This window comes from Psammomys obesus, unplaced genomic scaffold (genome assembly GCF_907164565.1).
Source record: "Psammomys obesus unplaced genomic scaffold, mPsaObe1.curated_primary_1811, whole genome shotgun sequence".
NCBI classification, from domain to species: domain Eukaryota; kingdom Metazoa; phylum Chordata; class Mammalia; order Rodentia; family Muridae; genus Psammomys; species Psammomys obesus.
The window spans coordinates 15,115,759-15,142,082 of record NW_026596051.1 but is presented as its reverse complement, the minus strand read 5'-3'; the positions used below and the strand labels follow the sequence as shown (position 1 = coordinate 15,142,082).

At 51.7% G+C, this 26,324-nt stretch overlaps 2 protein-coding genes across 2 annotated transcripts in view; both read left to right on the top strand.

Annotated features, from left to right (window-relative positions):
- Positions 1-14,989, top strand: part of Tbc1d10a (TBC1 domain family member 10A) — a 30,067-nt gene extending 15,078 nt beyond the window's left edge. The window contains exons 2-9 of the mRNA XM_055623819.1: positions 3,983-4,082; positions 8,173-8,280; positions 11,631-11,737; positions 12,267-12,381; positions 12,459-12,524; positions 13,020-13,209; positions 13,289-13,443; positions 14,167-14,989. Of these exons, the coding sequence (XP_055479794.1) occupies positions 3,983-4,082; positions 8,173-8,280; positions 11,631-11,737; positions 12,267-12,381; positions 12,459-12,524; positions 13,020-13,209; positions 13,289-13,443; positions 14,167-14,634 (1,309 nt within the window). The 3' untranslated portion in view covers positions 14,635-14,989. The remainder of the gene's footprint in view (positions 1-3,982; positions 4,083-8,172; positions 8,281-11,630; positions 11,738-12,266; positions 12,382-12,458; positions 12,525-13,019; positions 13,210-13,288; positions 13,444-14,166) is intronic.
- Positions 14,990-17,342: 2,353 nt separating this feature from the next.
- On the top strand, positions 17,343-21,477 carry Castor1 (cytosolic arginine sensor for mTORC1 subunit 1). The gene is made up of 9 exons (XM_055623820.1): positions 17,343-17,510; positions 18,011-18,081; positions 19,143-19,327; positions 19,409-19,541; positions 19,754-19,877; positions 20,250-20,363; positions 20,501-20,583; positions 20,686-20,780; positions 20,928-21,477. Exons 1-9 carry the CDS (start codon positions 17,398-17,400, stop codon positions 21,003-21,005), a joined length of 996 nt encoding a protein of 331 aa, XP_055479795.1. The 5' UTR covers positions 17,343-17,397; the 3' UTR covers positions 21,006-21,477.
- The last annotated feature ends 4,847 nt before the right edge of the window (positions 21,478-26,324 follow it).

Here is a 26,324-nt window from a genome sequence, read left to right as displayed (position 1 = left end):
TAAATGATGAGTAAATGCTAACTTCAGTTGTTAATGTTGTTATTATTGTTGTTGTTGAGGGGTTGATGGTGTATGAGGGCCTGAAAGGGTGCTGTGACTAAGAAGAGACAAGAAAGAGCATTCCAGACCAGGGTGGATGGGTGACAAGGGATAAGCCTGTGTGTGTCTCATAGAAGAGGACATGAGCACTGTGTAGCACCAGAAAACAGTACTGAAATTAGAGAGAGAAGACAGCGGTTGTCCAAGCCTGGGAAAGAACATTTAGCAGTAGAAGCTGTTCAGTAATAGGATGGCTACCCCTGGAGGTAAAGCACTAGCCCTGGGGCAGTTGGAATAAGGGCTGTCCCCAGAGACTTTTCTTAACAGGCTCTTTGGGTATAGAAGAACCCTCTGGCCACTTTCAGGGAAGAAGGTTTTCTGGAAAGTGAGTGTGCTGCTGAGGCAGCTTCTAGTCAATTGGCTCATACATTCTGTACTGTCAGGGGAGCCATTTTAGGGCCTTTACACCACCATGCTGTTTGAAACACTCCCATCTTCCCAGCTTCATCCCACAGCTCCCTCTTGGCATCCTTTCAGAGTCAATTCACAGTGTAGCCTGTCCACGTGTAACAGAAAACAAGCACAGAAGTGGGGGGTAGTTGGCTTTGATGTTTGTTTTGGTTTTGATTTGTTTTTGGATTTTATTCTTATTTACTGTGTATGGGTGTTTTGCCTGCATGTATGTCTATGTATCCAGTGCCTGTGGATGCCAGAAGAAGGCATCAGATCTTCTGGACTGGAGTTGAGACAGCTGGTAGCTGTCATGTAGGTGCTGGGAACAAAACCCAGGTACTCTGAAAGAGCAACCAGGGTTCTTAACTGCTGAGCCATCTCTCTAGCCTCCGTGAGACTTTGTTGGATGAATTTCCTTTATCCAGAACTGATGCTTTCTGGGATCCTGACTGACTCTGCTAAAGGGTCCTTTAACCTGATTTTTATGAAATGTACACTTGTATGGGAAGATATGCTCACCTGCAGTTAGAGACTGTCCTGAGTGCTAGGGACTGTGTTTGTGTCTGTCTTCCCAACATCCGGATTAAGTTTTTCTGTTGGAAGAGAAGCCATTTAAATGAATGTAGTTCCTCAAAAGTTTTCCTAGTTTGAGATTTTAAAATTTAGAACAGACCCTTTCTGATTGATATGCACATTGAGAGCAATAGCAGTTGTTTGTCTTTCTGAGCTCTTGCCTAATCATTGGTACAGCCTAGAATCAGTGCTATCTTAGAATCCAGGAAACATGACCTTTTGTTTTCTACCCTATTTGAGTTCTGGTTTGATGTTTGACACTGGAGCTTTGAAACTGCCAAAACTCATCTGGCGTCAGTTGAAAGAGCTCTCAACATGTTCCCCTGTGTTTGCAGTTGGAAGAATAGGTATCTCTGAGATTCTACAGTAATATTTTACCAACAAAACCAGACCCCAGTGTTGAGGTATCATGTAGGCTGGTATTTAATTATGTGGGGAGTCTTTGGCAACTAGCAATTTCAGTTGTAAGGCTCATCTTTGAGCCTTAGTTTCCTTGTCCGCACAAGAGGGCTGAATCCGATGTTATCACATTCATAACTGCTAGAACTTCCTGTTGACTCATGTGGGCATCCTACTCTCTGTTTAGTTAACTAGAAGGCTCATCCCTGACTTGTTGCATAAATGAACACTGTTATTGGTATACACATCATCCTGGCCAGGGGTGTAGGGACTTTGGGTTTCTGCTTCTTGGGTATTTGGGGGTTGCCTGAACATGTATATTCTTTTGTAAATTACTCGACCTAAAGGCTTGAACACTGCTTTGTTGTTATCAAAGAGAGAAAGAAGGAAAAAAAAAAAGAAAGAGAGAAAGAAAGAAAAAAATCTTTGTGCTTTGGTTCTGTCTCTAGATGATGAGAGATAGCAGTGTGAGGCACAGGGACTTCTGTATTGAGGTGCCCAGTTTATTACCCCAGGCAATAGCGTTCCTTCTCAACGCTTCTAATCCAAGGCTGAGTTCAGGCTCAGTTACCCAGATGAAGTGTACCGAACAAGAGGACTTGCCTTTTTGTTTCCTGGAGACCACTCTGCCAGGGCCTCTCCCTCTCTCTCACAACCAGTAAAAGTCATAGCAACATGTTTCCTTCCAGCAGAGAGAATCAGAAACTCCAACCCTGGGCCAGGCCCAGCTCCACCGTGTTCTGTTCTAGAGAGCTTCCTGGAGCTGCCTCAATTGTCCAATCCTGTGGCCCTTTCATGGAAGTCAGATTGGGCTGAAATGGCCAGCTTTAGGCTATATTAGGTCTGGCTTGGAATTGAGTTCCAGGCTCCCTACTTGTTTGACTCTGAGCAGGATGCCTTTCCTGGGTACCATGACCTCTCTGAGCCTGTTTTCTCATCTGCAATTAATCTTTTCTTAATACTATCAAGTACTTTAAATTTTTATAATGATTTATTTTTGTTTTATGTACATTGCTATTTTGCCTGTATGCATGTCCATGTGAGGGTTTTGGATCCCCTGGAACTGGAACTCCAGCTGTGAGCTGCCATGTGGGTCCTGAGAACTGAACCCAGGTCCTGGAAGAGTGGTTGGTGCTCTTAACCGCTGAGCTATCTTGACTAGTTTTTGACTGGAGGTCATGTTTCAAAGGCTGGCCTTAAACTCCTGCCTCTCTGTCCAGAGAGCTGAGACCATGCCCAGTTTATAAAGTATTACATTTCTTCTGGTGGTACTGAGAATCGAACACAGTGACTGGTACATGCTAGCACTCTACCACAGAGCTGCATTATCACCAGAATAAGTGTGTTCATACTTGAAAAAAAAAACCAAACAAACAAACAAAAAAACCTTGACAAAAGCACAACAAAGAAATACAAGATTCTGATAATCTAATACTTTAGAATGCATTTAAGGAAATGGTGTGTGTGAGAATGCATGTACATTTTGTGTTGTGTTTGTCTATTTGGCCTTACTCTGTAGGCTACACAAGAAAGTATATGTAGAACACCCACACTACAAATGTTCATCTCCTTCTCTTCTCTGCCTTTGAGACTTGTGTGGACGTGTGGATCCTCGGGGCTTACTCCCTTAGGAAGCCTCCTCAGTGACTGTGCTCTCCGCTTAAGACAGGATTCCTCCGCAGCCCACCTCTGCCTTCGTTGGTGCTGATCTGCCTAGCTGAGTCTCGGTATCCTTCAAATGTCAATTCCACAAGGGGCCTGGGAACAAGAATCTTCTTGGGCTGGAGAGATAGCTCAGTGGTTAAGAGTACTGGCTGCTCTTCCACATGGTGGCTCACAACCATCTGTGATGAAATTTGATTCCTTCTTCTGGCATGCATGAAAACAGAGCACTCATATGCATCAAACAAACAAACAAGAGAGGGGAAACTTTTTAAAAAATTCATTTTAACCTGCCCAAATTGACACAGCTGCTCGGTCAGTAAGTGTACAAATACAAAAGGTAGCATTTGAAGGGGCTTACTTGGGAAGCATTCCAGCCAAGGGATTGGCATGAGCTGAGGCTGAGTGGTGGGAAAGAGTGAGGCTGTAATTGGGGAAAGTCTGAGTAACCAGCTTGGCTCAGGTGAAGAGGTGAGTGTTATTTCTGTACTTGTTTGACTAGTTTTGGCATCCAGCTTCACTCCTAGCATGCTGGCCTCCTGAAGAGGCTTGTTTATTAAGGCAGGCCCAAGACAGGAATGCTTGACTTCAGTGCACAGAGGCACACGCTCAGCCTTTGCTCCAGACAGGCAAGGTGTCCCTGGCCCCTGACACACTGGGTGAATAGGCACTTGCACCTGTTGTGTGTGGCAGGGGCAGTATTCAGCTCATCTTCAGTAGGGCATCAAGAGTCTGCAGACCTGAAGGAGGAATAGACAGGGCAGTGGGATGAGGGCTGGCCAGGTTGGTGGCTGAGACCAAAGCCAGGGTCTTTGCTTCTCTTGACACATCTGATGCCCTGCCCTCTTATCCACAGGCTGGAGGAAGTTCCCCTGGAGGTGTTGAGGCAAAGAGAGTCCAAGTGGCTGGACATGCTCAACAACTGGGACAAATGGATGGCCAAGAAGCACAAAAAGGTAAGGGACCTTGGGCCTAGGGCTGGGAGTTAGCAGTCTGGGAAGGAGAAAGAAAGGGATGAACTTCATCACTGCAGCAAAATAGGGATTCTCCAACTGCCAGGCTTCCGTAGGTGTCCTCTATTGGTCATGTAAGGAGCAGAAGCTGGCTTTAGGACAGGTTTGGACCGGGCTTATGATTTCAGAGGAGAGCCACATAGAACTTTGTCCTGGAGTTAAACCTCAAAGCCACTCCGTAGCCAACAACCCTCATAGGTAACTTTGCTTTACTCCTGCCAGAAGAAGGACTGAAGAGCTTTCTAATATTAGTGTAGCTAACTTTTGGGAGCATTTTTAGGGTTCATATCTTGACTATTATAATATAGTTAACACTTCAGTGAAGTTAATAGTAACACTCTTGCTTTATCAGTGAGCTAAGATTTGAAGTCAGGCAGTAAACTCTAGTGTCTGCCCAATTGACCACCATAGTAAGGGCCTTTTTCACTGCTTAGACATGTTGATGGTTTTCCTCATCTCCTGGCCAGAGTGAAAAGAAAGAAGAATAACCTTACACTTTACAAGTAGTTTTATAAAAATGAGACTACCTATTCCCTGTCTAGTTAGACTGTCCTTAGGTACTGGCTTGTTCATCACCACACTTACCCACCATTCTGAAGTTGTGTGTCTGTCCTTGAGAGCCCATTGCCTGTCCCTTCATGGCCACAATCTCTGCACAAATTTCCAATCCACAAAGTTAGCCCGTTGGCCCCTGTCATCAGCTGACACAATGGTCTAGTTCTGCTTGCCCAGGACTGAAAGTCTGGAGTGAGTGTCGCCTCACTCAGTCTTATACTATCTGCTTGAGCTATGTAACTAGGCGTCCTCTTTTCAGACTCAGTCATTAGGAGAGTGGGAGAGATAAACCTTTTACAAGGTGGTAACAGGAAGTGCTTCACAGACTGCCAAGGGGGAGAGCTCACCCAGGTTTGGGCTCTTTCTTGCTGGGCTACATAGGATTGGTCGCGGAGTTCAGTGATAGACTATGTATAGAATAGAATAGTTCAGTATAGAATATGATAGACTAGAATAAGGAAAGAAAGACTCTCCGCACTCCCTTTTCCTCTCTCCCCTCTCTTTTCCTCCTATGGAGTACCTGCTTCTTTCTCTTTTTCTCTGTCTTTCTCTTTCTGTCTCTCTGTCTCCCTCTCTTTCTCTCTCTCTCTCTGTGTTGCTCTATAGATCAGACTGGTCTCCCACTCCAACTGTAGTTCTCCTAAGTTCTGGGATTATAAGCATATATGCCACCATACCTGGCAAACTCAGGATTTTTAGAACACTTACTCCAGTTGCTCCCTGGCTAACTTTGGGGTCCTGCCTCCTCTTTCCTCCAGTTCTTACCCTGAGCTGTAGCTAGCTCTGCACCTCTCTTCTGTAGCTGTGGGGAGATCCTCCCATAGAGCACTCAGCAGCCCTTCCTTTTCCCTTTGGCTTCTCCTGCACTGTGGGTAAAGGCCAAGGGCTGCCTTGCCCAGCAGGGGCCTTCAAAGACATGCTTTATCCCATTGTACTCAGAGGCCCAGATCAAGACTGTTCCTCCGCTGTAGCTACATCAGGCTTTGCCCTGGTAACTTCTGCCTGGCTCTGGAAGCATGGCTTCTTCCACTCAGGAAGTCATGACACAGGAAGGATAGTAACACTTTTTGGAAGTGGGCTCAGACCCAACAGTTCTCCTGAATTCACCCATAGTCCTGTGAGGAGAGTGCCTTCTTCCACCTCCCAGTTGTGCTCAGGGCAGAATCGAGGGCCTGCAGGGAGTTCAGCAGGCAAGGGTGTGGCTTCACTAAGCTGTCAGCAGTAACTTCCTTTAAGTTAGCTGTAGAGACTGGTAATTTTTTGAGTATTCTGGCAGCACTTTCTCATGTGTTATCCTAAGGCAGGCTGATGGCCGTCTAGAGTAGGGGTCTAGGAAAGGCTGGCTGTGCTCTTGATTCTCCATCCCCTGCCCTGGCCCTGAAGTCCATGAGGACATCATAGTGGCCTGAATGTGCTCCAGGACTGTCCTGTAGCCTGCCTATATCCTGGGCTTACGAGAAGGATGTCTCATGCTGACCTTGCCCAAGTGTGGGATCTTGAAGGACCTGAGGCTATGGGATGTCCTATGTCCCACTGCCAAAGCCTGCCCAAAGTGGCTTCCTTAAGATGACCCTTGTCCCACAGTAACAGGAAATTGCCCCCTGTGTCTAGTGCAGTTCTCTTCCGCTCCCTTCTCTCCCAGTTTTCCAGCAGCCAGAAGCCCCAGTGTGGCTCTTGTGAGTTACCAGCTGTTCTTCCTTACCGACTGCATTCTGCAGCCTGCTGCCTGTCTCCCTCCTACGTCTTAACTTGCTCTGAGCTCTGAAAAGTTTTCTCTTGCTTTTGCTGGTCATCAGGAAGGTCCATTGTGCCCTGCTTATGAGGCTTCATATGGGACTGTATGAGGGATTTTCCAGTTGAGAAGTTAGGCAGCAGCTAAAGCCCTTAGCCTTTCCGTGCCAAGTGTCTTTCTGAGATGGTGCGGAGAGAAAGCCCTGCCCAAGGCACCTTTTCCCCTCTAATGGAGCTTCTCCAAGCTTGCAGAGAAATATGTAATGTCATTCAGATCTTAAAGCAGGTGAGAAGTGGTTGACCCAAGGTCAATGTGGGATTCGAACCCACATCAGCTGTTCTCATGCCACAAGTACTTGTCTCCTTGATCTCAGGCCAGGCTGCTTGGTGCAGAGGTGAAAGAGCCTCTCAGCCTTGTCCTCTCTGCCATCGTCCCATAAGCTCAGGCCCTCTGCCTTTGCACTCAGCCACCTGGTAAGTCAGGCAGCTGCTCTGAGAACTTCTTTTTGGGATCAAGCCCAGGAGGAGCCTGTTCCTTCCATCTGTCAGTCTCTGAGGAATTAGGGAAGTAGGAAGTACACAGAGCTCGGTCTCCAGTTGTGTGGCACAGTGGAGAAGAGGTATGGTTTCTGATGGTGTGATAGTAAGGCAATAATTTTCCCTATTCTGAGGAAAAATGTTTTGTTCTTTATTTTGTATTTGTTTTGAAATTTTCATGTATGTATATATTGTACATTAAGCATATTTCTACCTGTACCCCCTTCGTTTCCTTTTTCCTTCCCTTTAATAACCTTTGTTCCCTTAAACAGTTTTCTGTCTTTTTAAAAGACATAGTAGTAGGCTTGCCACGGTAGCACGAGCCTTTACTTTGTGGATCTCTGTGAGTTCAAGGCCAGCCTGGACTACACAGCAAGTTCTAGGCTAGCCTCCTTCTGCTTCCTGAGTGTTGAGGCATGTGAATAAAAATGAGGACATGGCCACTCCAGGGTATGGTTGAAGAGAAGGCTTTTATTGTAGATATGAAGGAGAGTACAGCCAGTGGCACCTGGAAGAGTCCAGGGCAGGGAGAGAAAGTAATTGACTGAACATGGCCAGCGGACTGAGCCGGGCAATGAGGGGTGGGAGCAAGAAAGAGAAGAGAGAAGGCCAAGAGAGGGGACTAGGGACCAAGAGCAGAGGACTAGGAGAACTCTGGCCAAAATGGCAGGTTTTATAGGGAAGAGAACCTGGGAGAAGGGAAGCACAAAGCCCTTGGGCTGGAGAAGTTTTAAGGTCAGAGCTTTGTGAGAAGAGCTGAGCTGAGCCACAGGTACAGAGTGAGCCTGAAGCTCTTCATTTGCTTTGATGGACTCATAGGCACCACTAGCTGTCCGTCCTGTCTTCTTTGAGATCTGACAGGATGCATCACCATGCCTGGCTTCTTTGTATGAGGGATTTGAGGAAAGTTTGGTGTCTGCCAGGATCCCGGAACCCATCTCCCGTGGATACTAAGGGTTGGCTCTAGTTCTGGGGTCCAGAGCTCAGGAATGCCTGCATTGTCATTAGAGAATATGCACTCTGCCATCACCTGGTGGCAGCATGTCTAATTGCAGTCCCTATTGCCCTCATGGGCTCTGCATTGCAGGGCAGGAAAGCCCTCAGTTTACCCTTTCTGCTCTTGAGGGTATGCTCACTGAAGGCCCACCAAGCCTTGTCAGAGGAGCTGCCAAGGTGGGTGCGTGGGCACAGCTGTCCTTTTGACTTTCAGATTCGTCTTCGGTGCCAGAAGGGTATCCCACCTTCTCTGCGGGGACGGGCTTGGCAGTACCTGTCAGGAGGCAAGGTGAAACTTCAGCAGAACCCTGGAAAATTTGATGTGAGTTTTTCTTCCTTTCTTTATTTTCCTATTGTTTCTCACTGGGGTCTTTCCCTGGCAGTGGACCCCCATGTACTGTCCTAGATTTCAGTAAAATGAACGATTGATGGGGCTCTACTCAAAGGCCTGACTGACCCTGATTGGCCAAGTCCATGAGCCGTGTTTACTGGAGGCTGTTGTTCACCTAAGGCTCTGCCCTTACTAGGCCTCAATGGAATGGACTTCATTACAGTTCTGCACCCTCTTTTAGCCCTTTCTCTCAAAAGTTACTCAGAATTGCTTTCATGATTGAACATGTGTACTACTTCAGAGCTCATTGGGAAGAAGTGACCCTCAAAACCACTTCCCCTCCTGATGCCTTGAACAAGTGCTATAGCCTTTAGGGGCCTGCACATTAGAACCACAAGAGCCTTCACATTTCTTGGTCCCTATCCTCTACTGTGTCTCCTGCCTCTAAGCCTAACTAGATGTGATCCACTAGGTGGCTACTTGGGGGTCAATAGCCAATCATTGGTCAGAAACCATGCCTTCTGTAGTCTTGCCCCATCTACCTCTCCATGGTTGACGTGGTACAGTATTTTTCTATTCACTAAGCTGAACTGCTGAGCCTCTTCCCCTGGAGAATACCATAGAAACAGTTGGCTTCCATGGGGTTGCCCCATTGTACCTGCCAGACTTGACCCTAGGCATCAGGGCTTCCCCCAGGCTGTCGGGACTAATGATAGTTAGTGACACAGAGCTGCTAGCCACCAGCTCTTTGTTGCTATCCTTTATACTTCAAAGAATAATTTCTCTCCGGCCAGACCTGTTTTCTGTGAAGAGTGGGCAGGGGCAGAGCAAGGCAGCCTGAAATTTACACTGTTGACCTGGAGAGGGCTCAAACTATTTGTTGGCACCACTTGGCCCTGGGGGACAGAGAGCCTGGTGGGGTGGCAGCACTTGGTTAGAGGAAACTATGAATCAGGGTGATTGGATATTCCTACACAGCACTAAGACCATGTCCAAAAGAACAACTTCTTGACTCCAGAATCTTCCTTGTACTAGCCCCATCTCCTGTGTTCCAGTGGGCTCCATCCTGGTTAGAGTTGGTGGTTCAGGGATGGGTGTCCCACCCAGAGTCCAGGCTGTGAGTGGCAAGCCTCCTGGGTGTACTGTCTAGCAGTGTGTCCACAGTGCAGTGAAGCACAGAACTTTTGTTTGTTTGTTTTAGAGGGGTTGTTTTTGGTTTCGGGGGTTGTTTTGTTTACTTTTGAGACAGGGCTTTTTTGTGTAGACCGGGCTGTCCTGGAACTCAGTTTTTATACCAGAGGTCCATCTACCTCTGCCTCTCAAGTGCTGGGATTAAAGGTGTACGCCACCACTGCCCTGGCAGAAGCACAGAGCTTTGTATGTGTGTATGTAGAACAGTATCCAGAGAGGAACTGGCCACCCCTGAGATGTCTGGTAGGTTGCTTAGATAAGGATGTAGATTTGCCAAGAAAAGCCTTCTGATGATGTATGGTCATCATGGCACTACTGGGGTCCCCAGTGTTTTCAAGCATGCATGGAAGGACTTAACCTGTACATGACTTAGAGGAAGTAGATGAGGGTGGGGTCTTCTCTTCTGTTTTGAGTGCCTGAGCCATGGGGAATCACAGTGCTGAACTGTGTATCAGTGCTCATATCTGTTCTTGTGCTCAGGGCCCTTCTGCCACACTGTCTGTGGCTATTTTCTCTAGCACTTGCTCTTTCTTGCCTTTTCCTTGGCAGGACCTTCCTGCTCTTTTTTTCTGGTATTCTCTGACTTCACAGAATTAGGCACAGGGTGCCTCTGGTACCTAATCTGATACCCGAGACAATTATCTCCCGAGACAATTAGAATGCCTGTGGTATTCACCCTATTTCCCTGGAGGCCCTGCAGCTACCCTTTGCCTTCCTTAGCAGCCCACATGTGATTGTACACTTTGTGCTGCTGAGGCACCAAGATGCTACATCCAAGGAACTAACTTTTGGGGTTCTTGGGGGACAAAAACAATTGAGGGAACCTTCTTCTTTTCCGAGAAAAGTATGCCTGCATTGTGCTCAGATGGTACAGGAGAGTGCACAGGACACACAAAGAACCTATCTTGAGGGTTCTTGGTGCTCCAGAGGGTAATGCTCACTCCTTCCACTGAGAAATATCCCAGCCTCTTCCACTGTCCTGAAACTTTGAACAATCTGTGAGCCTCTCCTCATTGCGTTCTAGTCTAGTTTCTGACACACTAGGTTCCTTCGTATTTCAGTTATTGCTGCGTCAGGCCATGAGGAAAAGTATAAAGTCACCATTAGTCAGGACCTCACCAGCATGGCCTGAGCTCATCTGGTATGTTTACCAAGGCCATAATTCCCAGGACCTTCCCAGATTGGGTGCCTCTGGTGCCTTCTTGACATAGGGAAAGATGTCAGGGGGGTTGGTGGACAGAAAGAGTAGGCAGGAGAGGAGTAATGTATTAGACAAGGCAACTAGTACTTGGTTGGTCTTCCTGGCCATCTTTCTGCATTTCCTTTGTATTTCTTTTTCTGAAAACTGATGTATGGATTTACAAAGAGTAAGATGGACAGACTTGAGCATAGAACTCAGTGAGCCTAAGAACACATGCATGTGGCCAACAATCAGATCAAGATAACATTTCAAATGACTGTGGAACCTTTTTATTCTGTTAGAGCTTGGTGGCTTTTAAAAGTACACACACTGGAGGTTCAAAGAAGAAAGTAAAACTGTTGAAACCTCAGTACCTAGACAAGAACTTAGTTGCACACTCCCTTCCCGAACAGGTGATGCCTGCAACACAGGATGCATGCAGCAGAGTTGACTGGGTTTGGGGGCTCTGATTCACACCTGCTTTTAAGTTCCAGCTCCACCATTTTTCTAGTCACGATGCCTTGGGTAACAGACTTCCAGTTGACCCTTTAGTTCTCTCATCTGTGAACAGATGTAATGACAGGATCTGTCTTGGAGTAGGAAAGGGGCCAGGGAGTCTGTGTATGTTCATACTCAGCTCTGCATCTGGCTCTGAGCAGTGCTAACCCTTTAGCTGCTGTCGAGAAGCCTTCTATCTGAAGGACAGACATTATCCCTAGATAAACTGAGTCCTGACTGCTGTGATTCCAGCCAGAATAGATGCTTGCTCATCTTCTAGGAGTTAGGATACCTCTCAGGGCTTCCCAGGGTTCTGCCATTCTTGCCTCTGTGGGTTTCCTTTCCTGTCTTTAGGAAGGCCTGGTTCAATAAGAGATTGGGTGCCTCTGGTGCCTAATCTGATACCCAAGACAATTATCTCCTACCAGGGGTGCTCCTCACTGTTTCCTGACATTATGCCCTTGCTTCCCAGGAGCTGGACATGTCTCCTGGTGACCCCAAATGGCTAGATGTGATTGAGCGTGACCTGCACCGTCAGTTCCCTTTCCATGAGATGTTTGTGTCCCGAGGAGGCCATGGGTAAGCAGGAACTAAGCATGTGGGCTGGGAGGTGGCTCTAAAACTCCTTTAGACTGTCAGGAAAAGTACAGTGTGGCCAAAACTCTACTGTTAGCCTTTACCTTCTGTGGTTTGGTGGTATACTGACCACAGTATTTGACTCTTGCAATACCTTGCATCATTTACTCTCTAGACTGTTAGAACTTTCTTGGTCAAGCCTTCTTGACGTAGGGAAAGATGTGAGGGGGGTCGGTGGACAGAAAGAGTAGGCAGGAGAGGAGTAATGTATTAGACAAGGGACAGAGCTGCTCAGCAAGGTGGGCGTCCCTAGCCCCTCCTCAGTCTGTAGCCATCTGGCTCCAGCCCTGGCCCAGTCCTGGCTTTCTCTTCGAGCCCTGTCTTTGGGTTATAGGTGGGAGACTGACCCACTGCTGACTACGAGCATGTCCTTTTCAGTGGAGGGCAGTTTCTGAGGCAGGGCTTTAGACATTCATCAGGGTACGGGGGAGGTGGTACCCCTGCCTGCCTATCTTACTTGTCCTCTCCACAGCCAGCAGGACCTGTTCCGTGTGCTGAAGGCCTACACACTGTACCGCCCTGAGGAGGGCTACTGCCAGGCTCAGGCACCCATTGCTGCTGTGTTGCTCATGCACATGCCTGCTGAGGTACCCAGGACCCAGGTGGGTAGGTGGGCAGGGGACCCAACCTCAGCTGCAAGGGCTCATGCCCCTTTCATCCACAGCAAGCCTTCTGGTGTCTGGTACAAGTCTGTGAGAAGTACCTGCCTGGCTACTACAGTGAGAAACTGGTGAGTGCCTGCCTAGCCTGAGACGCTCCAGGCTGGATGCCCTCTGCTGTGCCACGCCAAGACCTCTCACTTCTCTCATAGCCGCTCTAGGCTCAAGGCCCAAGACCTGATGGAGGTCACTCAGGTTCCACTTACACACTGTGCCTCAGGGCTCCTTGACCTTGTATAGGTTGAAGAGCTTGTTTGAAGCTCCATTCTGTCCCACTAGAATGCCTTTCCCTCAGCTTTCAGACTATTCATGGAGCTTTTCTTGATCTTGACAGGCAGGAGTTTCTATTCCTGCCATTTTGGGGACACTGAGCCCCACTGTCCCCTTCCCCATTCTGTGTCCATGAGTCTTTTCACTCTTCCTGAGGGACCATCTGTGTCTGGTTTGTTCATCTGTCTTCCAGTGCTCTATAGGCTCTAGCTACCCGATGAATTACTGAATGTTGACCCAGTACTAGGAACCCTATGGGCTGTGGTCATGGCTCTGTGGCCTTGATGTCTCTTCAGGAGGCAATCCAGCTGGATGGCGAGATCCTCTTCTCACTGCTACAGAAGGTGTCTCCTGTGGCTCACAAGCACCTTAGCCGCCAGAAGATTGACCCCCTGCTGTACATGACAGAGTGGTTCATGTGTGCCTTTGCCCGCACGCTGCCCTGGAGCTCTGTGCTGCGTGTCTGGGACATGTTCTTTTGTGAAGGTACCAGGCTATGCTGGGTTGTGGGGGTGCAAAGGAAGCCCAAAAGCCTCCCTTGGACTCATCACCTGCCCCCATGCAGGAGTCAAGATCATCTTCCGTGTGGGGCTGGTTCTGCTGAAGCATGCACTAGGCTCCCCCGAGAAGCTCAAAGCCTGCCAGGGCCAGTACGAAACCATCGAGCAGCTGCGGAGCCTCAGTCCCAAGATCATGCAGGAAGCCTTCCTGGTCCAGGAGGTGGGGCACCACATCTCCCACTTGCTATAGGAGGGAAGGGGAGCTGGCAATGGCTTTGGGGGGCTTTGTATGGCCCTGCCCCAAGGGGTAGTCAGCCCAGGTCAGGGTGGGTGGAGGGTGGGGCACAAGCGGCACTGTGCAGTGCCTTCCTTTGCTAGTCCACTCCTCTCTGGGAACAGGGAAGAGTTCTTTTCTGGATACTCTTCTTTCAGGGGCTACAAATTGACACATACATTCTGTGGTGGGACTTTGGCCAGGCTCATGCTAGTGCATATTGCAAGGGCAGACTTCTAAGGTTATTCTGTACCCACTTCCAGCATTGTCCCCATTTTACACTCAAGAAAATAGAGGCTCATAGAGGCAAGATTTCAAAGTGATTCCCAACAGTCAAAGGTGGAAAAGTGATGGGGCTGGAATTGGAGCCTGGCCAGTCAGGCTGCCCTGGTCAGGAGGGGACAGTATTGGCTGAGAGTGAAGTTGCCCATTTCAGCCCTGCCCCTTCTGTCCTAGATGTAAGGTGAGTGGGCCTATGAGCTGTAGGTAGCTTTTTCCTGTGAGACAGTGGGGCTCAGGTTTGGCACTTAGACCACAACCACATCCTCCCTGGGTTCAGCCTTTAGTAGACACAGCTAGGGGTTGCTGGTGGACAGGAAAGCCTAGGATTGGGGGCAGAAGGGAAAGGCCATTCTTTCTGGTGTTCATGTGCCCTACATTGTCCCAAAGGTGATAGAGTTGCCTGTGACAGAGCGCCAGATTGAGCGGGAGCACCTCATCCAGCTGCGACGCTGGCAAGAGACCCGTGGTGAGCTGGAGTGTCGCTCTCCGCCCAGGATGCATGGCGCCAAGGCCATCCTGGATGCAGAGCCTGGTCCCCGACCTGCCCTGCAACCTTCACCGTCCATCCGCCTACCCCCAGATGCAACCCTCCTCAGCTCAAAGGCTAAGCCACCCAAGCAGGTCCAGAAGGAGCAGAAGCGGACAAAGGCCAGGGGACAGCTGGACAAGTCCCCAGGCCCCAATCAAGCCACAGTGGTGACTGCTTCAGGAGATGCATGCAGTCCTCAGGATGTGCCCCCAAAGGACCCAGTCTCCCAGGACCCAGTCCCCCAGGACTCTACTCCCCAGAACTTAGTCTATCACCGTTCCCAGGAGAGCCTGACCTCCCAGGAGAGTGAGGACACCTATTTGTAACCCCAGGAGCTCAGGCCTCCAGGTGGGGTCTCCACACATCTTACACGGTTCAAAGACTGACAGCACTCCAGGTCCTCTGTACCTGAGGGCCCAACTGCTTGGCTATTGGGCTGGGATAGAATCTGGCCGGACCAGTACAGATTCTACCTGAGCCTCCTTATTTATTTTCTCTTGAGTGGAGCTGTCCCAGCCAGCACAGGCAGAAGCTACGGCCGAATGGGTTGGGTCTCTCTCAGCCCCATGCTACTGGGGATGTTCCCCAGGGATAGGGTGCTGACATGCGGGGAAGTGGTGGGGTACTCTTTGTGTAAAATAGAAATATGGTTTTGTACTGAAATAAACAGGCTTGTGTATAGAGCTGGTGTGCAGCTAGGGAACCAGAAGGGTATAACCCTTCATCCTGGGCCTCAGGCCCAGCAGGGGCCCTCTGAAACATACAGGAGGCACCAAGTCCAGAGCCAGCTGCTGTTCTTGGCTCTTCTCTCAATCTGTCTCTGCTTCCATGTCCATTTCCTGACACAAATGAGTCACTCCAGGGATGAAGCCCACCACCGGAGCAAAGCAGGAAACAGACCCCAAGGCTTTGGTCCCTGCTTCTGTAAATTTATTAGGGAATGGGGAGTAGATCCATGAAGAGGTAGCTTAAAGCTGTTCCTCCTCCAAGACCAAGCCTAGATCCCAGTTACCTTCTGAGCATTCACACTATTACCTGGGGCTGCCACCAAGGTAAAGTCCCTCCACCAGAGGCAGACAGGTAAGAGAAGAAGTTGGCCTCCTTGGTGAAATGCTGCTTTCCCTTTACTGACATGCTCCACCCGCCAGGCTGGGCTTGTGCCTGACATAAAAGGAATTCCATGATTCCCTCCAGCCCCTCACCCAAGTGAGCAGGCTTCCATGAAGGGGTGGCAGGCAGGTGCTCAGTGACAACCTGATAACTGGCAGTAGCAAGAACAGGGTGTCCCTGGGAGAAGGCCCCCCTTCTGCTGAGGAAGCAGCTTTTCTAGTCAAACAATAGTGGCTGTTCCTGGCCTGAGACCAAGCAGGGCCAGACCATAGTCAGGAACAGGGAGGGAGAAACAGACTCGCTGGGAGCTTTCAGGCAAGGGCCTAGAACGTGTTGTCCTGGTGCAACTGGGGATACTGAGGCTAGAGAAGCAAATGGTCACCAGAGGCTTGGGACAGCCTGCCCGCTCTCTGCCTCTTCTCACCCCTACAGTTTCCCACTCTGTCCACACTTGCCATGGTGAGATGTGCTCAGCCTTTGGGAAGCACTCCACTCCACTCCCCACCCCCAGTTCTCCAGGGGACAGGCCAGGATGTGGTGGCTGCAGTGTTCCATGAGAATCATCTGAGCAAGCGAAGCCAGGAACAGGGCTGAGCCCAGCTTCCTCTGGTGCAGGGTCCGGAGTGTGAAGTCCTGCATGGGCCTGCTGGGGCCCAATCATGCCCAAGGCCTACTCAGACCTACCTTGTTCAAAGCCTCCAAGCTGAAGCTGAGTGCCTGGGCCAAACAAGGGCCCCTTGGAGCATGCTGTGTCCTGCCATCGGAACTACTTGTGCTTGCTCATTCCTGCTCAGCCTTGGGGTCTTCTAAAACCTTCAGACGCTTGATCATATCTGGGGTTTCTGCCAGTGCTTGGGGCTTTCTTGGATCTGTAGCTAATTTAGATGTGCTCAGGCCAGTTTGAGTTCTGCTAATGGCGACAAGCTTTAAGGAGACTTGAATGGGACTCAAGTCTCTGGCCCGAATACTCAGGGAGCCTCAAGTACAAGGGCTTGTCCCATCAATGTCTGAGTCCTGGGCGTTCCCAGCTCAGGTACTTCTGGGTTGTTTCCCTGGAATAACTTCAAGTTTCAGAGTCCATAGTATGTTGCTCAGGCAGGTGAGGAGGTTACTTTTTCTGTGCCTCCCCTTAGCCAGGGGGGGAAGGGGGAACCTGCTTTGAAAATTGGGTGATTTAAAAACCGGGCCACAAAGGCCAGGTTTCACCTAGTCAAAACAAGGTAGAGATGAAGTAGCAATACCAACCCTGGGCAGCCCTTTCTTAGGGATCTCAGTCCCTATCAGCCTCATCAGCTCTGCAGTTCAAGTCCTCGAGCAATAAAAGGAAGAACACCACCCAGGTGTACCGCGGGCCTCCGGCCTAAGCTCCAAGCTCCGGTCTCAGCATACTACTCCCGTGTCTTTTTTGTGGGGTGTTGGGGGAGGGGGGTAATTCGAGACAGGGATTCTTTGTGTAGTCCCGGCTGTCCTGGAACTCTGTAGATCAGTCTTCCCTCGAACTCACGGAGATACGCCTGCCTCTGCCTCCCGGGCGCTGGGAGGCATACGTCACCACCGCAGGGCTCCGCGTCTTAATGGCCTTAACCATAAAGCCCACGTGCGAGCCTGGAGGATAGTCCGGACCCAGAGCTTCCGGCAAATCCCCAAACTCATCAGCAGTCATCCAGCGGAAAGGGCGTGGCCCCGGGCGTGGCCTGGAGGCCACAGATGGGTGGGAGCAGGCCGTGATTCCCAGGCTAGAGGAGCGAAGCTGGTGGAGGCCGGGTTCCAAAGCAGCCCGCAGCGCCGGGAAGGCTGGGCTCAGGAGGAGGCGTGGCCACCTCACAAGGGCTTATGGGGCGTGGCCACCGAAGAGTGGGTCCCTGGCTGGGCGGGCCCGTGGCGGGCGGAGTAGAGCCCTGCTTCTTTAAGCCGGGCGCCCCCGCCCCGCCTCCTGCCTGGGTCTAGCTGTCGGCGAGGCCAGGGCTCCTGGATCTGCGATGGAACTTCATATCCTAGAGCACCGGGTGCGAGTACTGAGCCTGGCCCGCCAGGGTCTCTGGCTCTACACGCACCCGCTCATCAAGCTGCTCTTCCTGCCCCGTCGCAGCCGGTGCGCACCGGGGTTCACGGGCGCAGGTCGGGCGGGTCACTCTGGGTCAGGGGCGGAGGATGAGGGTCGCCGCGAGGCAGCGGGTACCGGGTAGGGACGCTGTCCACGCTGGCTGCCATCCGGCCTGGGCCTACCCTTTCTGGGACGCCGCCTATCCGGCCCGGAGAGGCCCCATCCCAGGGCTTGTTAAGGTGCAAACTGCCAGGAATGGGCAACGTAGCGGGGACTTGCCTTCCTAGCCCCTTCCCAGACGCCTCACGTGAAGTTTGAGAGTTGTCCACGGGGACCCAAAGCCTGACACCTCTAGGGTGTGGAATGGAGGGGAGATCCCAGACATGGGACCTAGACCACATTGCTCCAGAGAAGAAGTTGAAGCCTGAGGGCGGGTCCGGAAGGCTCCCTGCAGGGGTCTGTGAGTGCTGTTGGAACAAAGTTCACTTGCTGTCTGAATCCCATTCACTCCAGGCTGAAAGTCTCCCCAACGCTTCCCTCACTGCCAGGTGCCAGTTCTTCAGCCTGACGGAGACCCCAGAAGATTACACACTCATGGTGGATGAAGAGGGCTTTAAAGGTGGGAACTGGCCCCTTGCTCACATGGAAGCACTGTTCTTACTAGGTTCAGCGACCCAGCATCCTGAAAATGTAGTCCTCAAAGGTCTCATTTCAAATCCTCCACCGCTCACTTAAGTACTGTTTTCTCTTCTATAGGAGGTAGTCATGATAGTTCATCGGTATTTATGAGAGTTTTATAAGCTTAAAGCCCAGGAGGAGCTGGATATGAGTCCCAGGCCAGCAGGGGAGGTCTCCCTTACAGTTGTTTTAGGCCAGAGTATGGGGGTTCCTGCAGCTGTTTTAGCTTCTGGGCATTATTTCTTCTTGGACTTATCTCCCCAGTGAAAGCCAGCTCCTCCTGGCCTGGGATGTCTGGGAGTCTCAGGGTTGGGGAAGGAATGCAGGAGCAGGCAACAAGCCCAGAGCAAGGTCCTGGGGCCTCCTGGCTGTGCTTGGGCGAACAACAGCCACCCTGGCCCTTGTCCCTGTTCAGGACTTCTGGCTCCCATTTCTGCCTGGCCCGTCCTCTAAGGCAAGCCACCAGGCGCTTGGCTTCCCTCCCAAAGGACTTAGTTTCCCCGCTCTTAGGGAAATCTCAGGTCTGTGAGGGAGCGTTTCCCCATCAGTAGATCCCTGGGCGCCCTCTGGTGGAGCTATGAAACCCATTAGGCCAGAAAGGCCTGAGGACTATTTCATTTTGCAGAGAGGAAACTGAGAGCGTAACCCCAGCCTTTAGGAGGCTGTGGAAAGAGGATCAGTTTGGGTTAAATCCCAGCCTAACCTCCATTGTAAGACTCTGTCTCGTAGCAAACAAACAAACCATCAAAAAACCCCAAACACACTTGTCCCAAGTCACACAGCAAGACGGTATAGCTGGGACTTGAACCTAGTTCAAAGCTTGGAGCGCTAATGCTCACTGAGAGCGGCTGCATACCCACCAAGGTAGAAATGAGAGGAAACAGCCCTGGTCTCCAGGACCGTCAGGAAACAGGCCTGGCCTGCCTTGTCAGAAGCCGACAAGGTTCAGCTGGAGAAATGGGTGCACAGCAGACTAACCAGGCATGTACCTCCTTTCCACAGAGCTACCCCCATCCGAGTTCCTGCAAGTGGCCGAGGCCACGTGGCTGGTGATGAACGTGTCTCACAGTGGAGCTGTGGTGCAGGCCGCCGGAGTCACCAAGATTGCCCGCTCTGTCATTGCCCCGCTGGCCGAGCACCATGTGTCTGTGCTCATGTTGTCCACATACCAGACGGACTTCATCCTGGTAGGTCTGGGCAGGTGCTGACGCAGGGTGGAAGCAGGGTGCCTGGGGTTGCGTAATGTGTGTCGTCTGCCTTGACCCCAGGTGCGGGAGCAGGACCTGTCCTTGGTGATCCACACGCTGGCCCAGGAGTTTCAGATCTACCGTGAAGTAGGTGGGGAGCCTGTGCCTGTTGACATCGATGATTCCAGCAACGGCTTCCCCCGAGCGCAGCACGGTAAGGTCTGCCCGCAGCACCCAGATTTAGGTGGGACCTCTTCCCGAAGGAGGGCTTGTCCGAGGAATGGATGGTATTTTCCGGGGACCGGCAGACCATCTCTCAGTGTGCGAGATGGGCTAGATTCACCCAGACCCTTCCCTGCCCAGCCACCAGGGGTCACCCCAGTCCAGGATTGCCTTTCCACCTTGTGGCCCGTGTCTCCCAAGCAGGGCCTGGTCCCACGGTGCATCCGGTTCAGAGCCCGCAGAACCGCTTCTGCGTCCTCACCCTGGACCCCGAGACGCTGCCCGCCATTGCTACCACCCTCATCGATGTCCTCTTCTACTCACACAGGTGGGCCACGCGCGCCCTTGATCTCTGCCTCACACAAATGCTTCCTGCCCTCTGACCTTTGTCCCATCCATCTCTTCTGTCACTCTGTATCCCGCTCAGTGTCTTAGGGTCCCTTGACAGCCTGTTAGCCCTCAGCCAGAGGTGTGAGCCGAACAGAACCACTCCCCAGCCACATACAGCCCAGTCAGGTCCTCTGCCCTTGGCAGTTAGGGCTTATCCCTCAAGAATTCAGGGATCTCTCACAGTGAAGTAGTGATTCAAGGGCCTTCCCAGAGCCATCTCTTCCAGAGCTCCTTTTCTGTGGTCTGCTCGTCAGGGAATGTGGAGGGCCACACGCCTGGCAGAGCCCTTGACCCTGTCACCCCTCCCCAGTGTCCCCAAGGAGGCAGCCTCAGGTGGTCCTGAGTCAAGTTCCATTCCATTCTTTGCTTTCTCCCTCATTGAGGGCTACATCTCCATCGTCATGGATGCCGAGACCCAGAAAAGGTATGCAACCCCTTCCTTGACCCCTAGAGAGCCATAGACTCCCGGCTAGCCTCAGGGAAGGTGGGGGAGGGCCGCCAGGCCTCAGGGCAGGTGGGGATGCGTGGGGCGCCCTTCGCATCACCCATCTGTCTCCTCAGGTTCCCCAGTGACCTCCTGCTGACCAGTTCTTCTGGGGAGCTATGGAGGATGGTGCGCATCGGGGGACAGCCCCTGGGCTTCGGTGAGGACCGCTCACCCCCAGTACTGAGCCATGGAGGAGGGAGGAGGGCAAGCCTGTGGGTATTCATGACTAGGGTAAACACCGTGCGTCTCCAACCCTCAGATGAGTGTGGGATTGTGGCCCAGATCGCGGGTCCCCTGGCAGCTGCTGACATCTCTGCTTATTACATCAGCACCTTCAACTTCGACCATGCCCTGGTGAGTACTACCTGAGCTGGGCTGGAGGGGCTGGCAAGGGCACTGAGGTCCCGGGGGTGGGGGAAGGAAGAAATCCCAGCTGCTGGAGGGAGTTGGGCCTCCCTGGCCAGATTCAGCCTGGCATTTCATACTGTGCATCTACCCCAGGTTCCTGAAGACGAGATCAGCAGTGTCATCGAGATACTCCAGCAAAGGCAAGAAGGCCTTTCTTCCAAAGATCCATAGAGAACACCAGACTCCCAGCATCCCCTCACCTGGGCCTTCAGAGACTTTTCTGGGCTGTTTCCTGAAGCTTTACAGTGAGTCCCCTGATCCTGCCGAGGGGCCCTGGTTCTGCTGTCTGTGTGTGAGCTGCATGAGCTCGCACTCATGGGCATGTACCTCTAGGCACAGTGGGCAGGTGCTGACTCCAAATGTCTGCCCACAAAGGACACCATGGTGCTTGGGGCTTAGACCCCGAACATTTTCTGCGTGACCTCAGCATTGCACAGTTCCTGCCCGAGGTTCACTCCCGGCCCCTCTCACCTGGCTGGGTCTTACTTCCCTAAGCTGGGCTCTGATCTCCAGCTTGGGTTGCCTTCCTAGCCAGATGGAGTTCCAACAGTGCCTTTCCTTCTCGGGGCTCCAAGGAAAGGGTTTTTACATCTCATTTTACATCTGATTTTGTGACTGTTTAAATAAAGGAAAGACTTGATGAGCTGCGCCCTCTGGTTCTGAGTGACAGCCAGTATCGGTCTTGGTCTCTACCAGCTTTGTCCCATCTCCTTGGCTTCTCAAGCAGTGTGTATGTGTCACAAATGAGGAACTGAAGCCTCCAGCACATCTGTGACTAAGTCAAGTGGTTCCCAACCAAGGCTGATCATGTCTAAAGTCTAGCGTCTCTTCATTCTTAGTCGCTTGCAAAACAACCTAGAGAGTTCTAGACAGTAGAGGAAATGACCATAGACCCTGAGCTAGCTCAGGGAAGGTGGAGGTGTACCCTCCTAAGAGTCCCTGGCTGGATACCAGGAAACCAGGTGGTCCCAAAGCACCTTTCTCTGAGGCTATTACCTGCATTCCTATGGGCCTTGCCCAAACTCTCATGTCCCTCTTGTGGAGAAATCGCATAGTTTATGACACTTGACATGGTGATTAGGCATTTTCCCACTGAGATGTGGGGCTAGGTGGACAGAACAGAGCCTGAGAGGCCATTTGGAGCCGTTTGTCCTCTAGTGTTACATGCCTGGGTACATCTGGGCCTGGGTTTTTCTGTCCAGGGGCCTCTTGCTCAGCCAGAACCAGGACTCCATTGCAGGGGCCAAGGCCCCACACATGCCCTGGGAGGTTATCAGGTATCTTCAGTTCAGACCCGCCCAAGCCCAGGATGGGAAGAAGGGTGTGACTTCTGTGTACCCAGGTCAGAGTGACTCCCCAGAAAAGCCAGCACACAGGGCAGGCTTCTGGCAGTAAGCCCGCCTGGCTCTGGGGACCCCGAGCTTAAGGCGTCAGGCTGCACATCAGATGAGCCTAGAGCACAGCATGGTGAGTTCGTGGGGAGAGGCCTTGGCTAGTCCTCTTCAGCCTCAGTTTCCCCATGTCCAGGAATCAATTCCTTCTGAGACCCTGGGAGGGAGCATTTTTTTGGAGTTTGTGTGTGGTTGGGAGTGGGATAGAGAGGTCCTGTCTTCTGTAACGGGGGACTGGTGTAAGCTCAGGCTTGGGGGGGGCAGCCTGCACTGAGCCGGGACCCTCAGGAATGATCCTCTATACCTGCCGCTTGGGAGGTCTGCCTGAGTCACTCTCGGGTTTGGGTGCTCTTCTTACCCTGGCTCTCTCAAAAGCCTTAGGCCTCAGCCAAGTCTATAGACAAGGTCCAAACCAGCCCTACCTGGCTTAGGGATGCTCATGATCTGATCCAGCCAGAGTGACAGATGGCCCAGCAGGCTGGTCAAGTATACCCCAAGGCTGGGGGCCCAGGCTACACCCCAGATGAGCCTAGAGCCCAGCCCAGCCCGGTGAGGGTGTATATCTGTGTGCCCAATTATATCTCTATCCACATCTGCTTTGTCAGTGAGGAGGGCCATTAACTCTCAGGGCATTAGGGCCCTTGGGGTCCCAAGGCTGGATTCCTGCCTCTCCCAGGCCACATGGAAGGAAATCCACTGAGTTGCAACCTCAGACATTTGGGGGTCACAGGCACAGGGCTCCCTGGTGCCTCAGGGAGGGGTCTCCACCTCCCTGGAGGCTGATGGTGTAGGCTGGGCCTAGCCGTCTCCAGGCTGAGGTAGTGGCCGAGGCCCACCAACCTTTTTGCTCTACAGAGGCCTCCATGGGGGTCTCTGGGCAATGGAAGTTGGAGGGCTTGGATCAGCCTGGGCTGGGGTTGGCAGGGCTGCCCTAGAAGGTGTGCTTGGGCCTCCAGTGTGCAGCTCAGGGTCCAGCCCAGCGGAGGTGCAGGCCTGGACAAGTAGAGATGGGACAGGACGAAACCTCAGCTAGGGCCCATTTCTACCCTCTGATCTTGTCCGTACATAGGTCTCAGGTCATCCACGAAGACAGGAACAGAAATTCAGGCTTTTGAGACCTCGGTCTCACCCTTTTCCTGAAGGCTGCCTGCTCCTGTATGTGCCAAATTGCACCATACTTGGATTTTTTTTTTTAACTTTTTTAAAGACTTACTTGTTTTATACGTATGAGTGTTTTGCCTGCACAGACATGCTTAGCACCCACAGAGGTGAGAAGAAGGCATCGGATCCCCTGGAACTGGAGTTACGGATGGTTGTGAGCCACCATGTGGCTGCTGGAAACTGAACCCTCTATAAGACCAACAAGTGGCCAGGCACGGTGATGTGCGCCTTTAACCCCAGCACTCTGGGAGGCAGGAATAGGTGGGATTCTGTGAATTCAAAGCCAGCCTAGTCTACAAAGTGAGACCAGGCCAGCCAGACCAAGCCTACACAGAGAAACCCTGTCTTGAAAAACCAAAAAATAAAAAAGAGCAGCAAGTGCTCTTAAGCACTGAGCCAGCTCTCCAGCCCCTACAGTTGGATTCCTGTCCCTCCATAGGAGTGAGAAAAGAAAGCGTTTGCCACAGTGCTATGCCAGGATCCTGCCCTGCAGGGAAAAGATCAGGCAGGAGCTGGAGGTGAGCTTGTGGGCAGCTGTCAATGTACACAAGGGAGCTGCTGCTCTCACTGACCTCAGTGTCGGCCTTTATGGTGAAGGGCCGTTAGGGGGATGCCCCAAGTTGATTCCCATATGATAGTGTCCTAGCCTCACTCCACACAGGTGGAAAGGAGGCACAGAGAGATGAAGTGACCTGCCCAAGGCCACACAGGGATAATTACAAAATTAGAATTCTAAAAGGGTCCATGTGCTCCCCAGGCTGAGGGAGAGAGAGAGAGAAAGAGAGAGAGACATGAGAGAGAAAGGAAGAAGGAGACAGAGAGAGGGAGAGATGGAGAGAAAGGGGGAGAGGGAGGGACCGTAGATGAGCCCTGAAGGATAGGAAGGATTTTGCAAGATCCCTTGTAATCCCAGCTGTCTGCGTTGGTGGCCGGTGTCTGCCGCTGGGGACAGTGGTTGTGTGGGCAGGCACGCGAGGTCTGGCCCTGCCTCCTCCCTGACCCTGCGCTGGATAGGCTGGAGATGTTGAGCAATGGCTCCTGTCTGGCTCACTTTCCCAAGAGGGTCATGGTGCTGAGGCTCTGAGCCACAAGTGCCAGTCATAGGGGTGCCCAGAGATTCTTTCTAGGGAGTTGTGGCATCGTGTAGACGTGGGTGCTGCGTGAGCGGGTGGGTACTTGGTTTGTGTGTGTGTGTTGGGAACATCTTTGGTGTTTATATGATCACATGTGTATTCTGCCCCTATTGCTTGTCCCCAGGGCCCCTGCACCCCCAGGAAGAGGTTGACCCCTTGCCCTCCTTCCTCCCTGCTTCAGCTCTCTTGGTTGTCCCCGCCCCCACCCGCTCTCTGCCGCCACCAAAGCGAGTGACCCTAAAATATCACCCAGTCTCCAGCCCCTGCCCTCCCAGGTGCCCCTGATCCGCACACAGCACCTATGAGAGGTCTCATTCCTGGTCCTTGTCCCTGCTCTTCTGGCTTTAGTGCCTCAGTTTCCCTCTCCTGTCGCTGCACATGTGAGTGGTCCCGCAGCACATCCCTTGTGGAACACAGCCCCACAGCTGTGCTCTTTCTCCTCAGGAAGACCCTGGGCCTGGCACTTGTGCCCCTTGACTGTCCTGAGATGGCTATGTCGTCCTCCCTTCCTGCATTCTGCATCTTTCCTTCTTCCTCCGCCCTCCCGCTTCTCTTCCTCCCTTCCATGTCGGAGACAAACCCAGGGCCTCTCTCACACGAACACCCCAAGCTTGTTCTTAGCCTCGTCCTCACTCTTCTCCATGTGAGTGTGGGGTGTGTGTGTGTGTGTGTGTGTGTGTGTGTGTGTGCGCGTGTGTGTGGTAATGTGTGCATGCACACGTGTGTATGTGTGGAGGCTACAGGCCAAAGCCAACTGTCTTCCTTTATGGCTCACCACCTCATTTTTGAGGTAGGCTCTCTTAGTGAATCTAAAGCTCCATGTCCCTGCTAAGCTGGCTGGGATCACAAGCCCTAGGGTTGCAGATGGCCACCACCACGCCCAGCTGTGACATGGTCCTGGGGATCCGAACCCAGGTTCTCCTGCATTTACCAACTGCCACCTCTTCAGATCCCCAAGTAAAAACAAAACCAAAACCCAGTTGTTGCCTCTCATGTGTGTGAGTGTCTTGCCTGCAGGTATGTGCGTGCACCGAATATGTGCAGCGCCTGCCGATGTCCGAAGAGGGTGTCAGGTCCCCTGGAACTAGTGCTAGAGGTGACTGTGAGTCTGTGTGGATGCTGGGGACTGAATCTGGGTCCTCTGCAAGAGCATTTTCTCAGTGTACCTGCTGGCTAGCACAGGCATCCTTCCTCTTCCCATGTCTTCCTCTCGCCTCTTGTGTATCTTTTTTTGAGACAGAGCTTGTGTGTGTGTGTATGTGTGTGTGTGCGTGCATGTATGTAGCCCTGGCTGTCCTGGAATTAGCTCTGCAGACCAGGCTGGCCTCAAACTCAGAGATCCATCTGCCTCCGCTTCCTGAGTGCTGGGAATAAAGGCGTGCACCGCCACACCCAGCCAGAACTTCTCCTTCTTGTTTGTTTTTCTCCGGTGCTCAATTCCTAAATGTAAAGAGTCAGTAATCTGCCTGCCTCACATGCCTGAGGATCTGAGTTCAGGGGCCCGGTGCCCGTGCAAAAGCAGAGTGTGGGGCAGGTCTGTAACCTCAGTGCTGTGGGCAGAGTCAGGCCCCCTAGAGCCTGCGGGATAGCCAGTCTAGTTAAGCTGGGGAGACTCGGGTTCAGTGAGAGACCCTGCTGATAGATAGATAGATAGATAGATAGATAGATAGATAGATAGATAGATGGATGGATGGATGGATGGATGGATGGATGGATGGATGGATGGATGGATAAGTAAGTAAGTAAGTAGATAGATAGATAGATAGATAGATAGATAGATAGATAGATAGATAGATAGATAGATA

Excerpts from the sequence above, each read along its gene's own strand:
- Castor1 (XM_055623820.1), top strand. The coding sequence starts at position 17,398 with ATGGAACTTCATATCCTAGAGCACCGGGTGCGAGTACTGAGCCTGGCC. Across the intron at positions 19,328-19,408 it reads ACCAGACGGACTTCATCCTG|GTGCGGGAGCAGGACCTGTC; the intron begins GTAGGTCTGGGC and ends CCTTGACCCCAG. Across the intron at positions 20,584-20,685 it reads GGGACAGCCCCTGGGCTTCG|ATGAGTGTGGGATTGTGGCC; the intron begins GTGAGGACCGCT and ends TCCAACCCTCAG.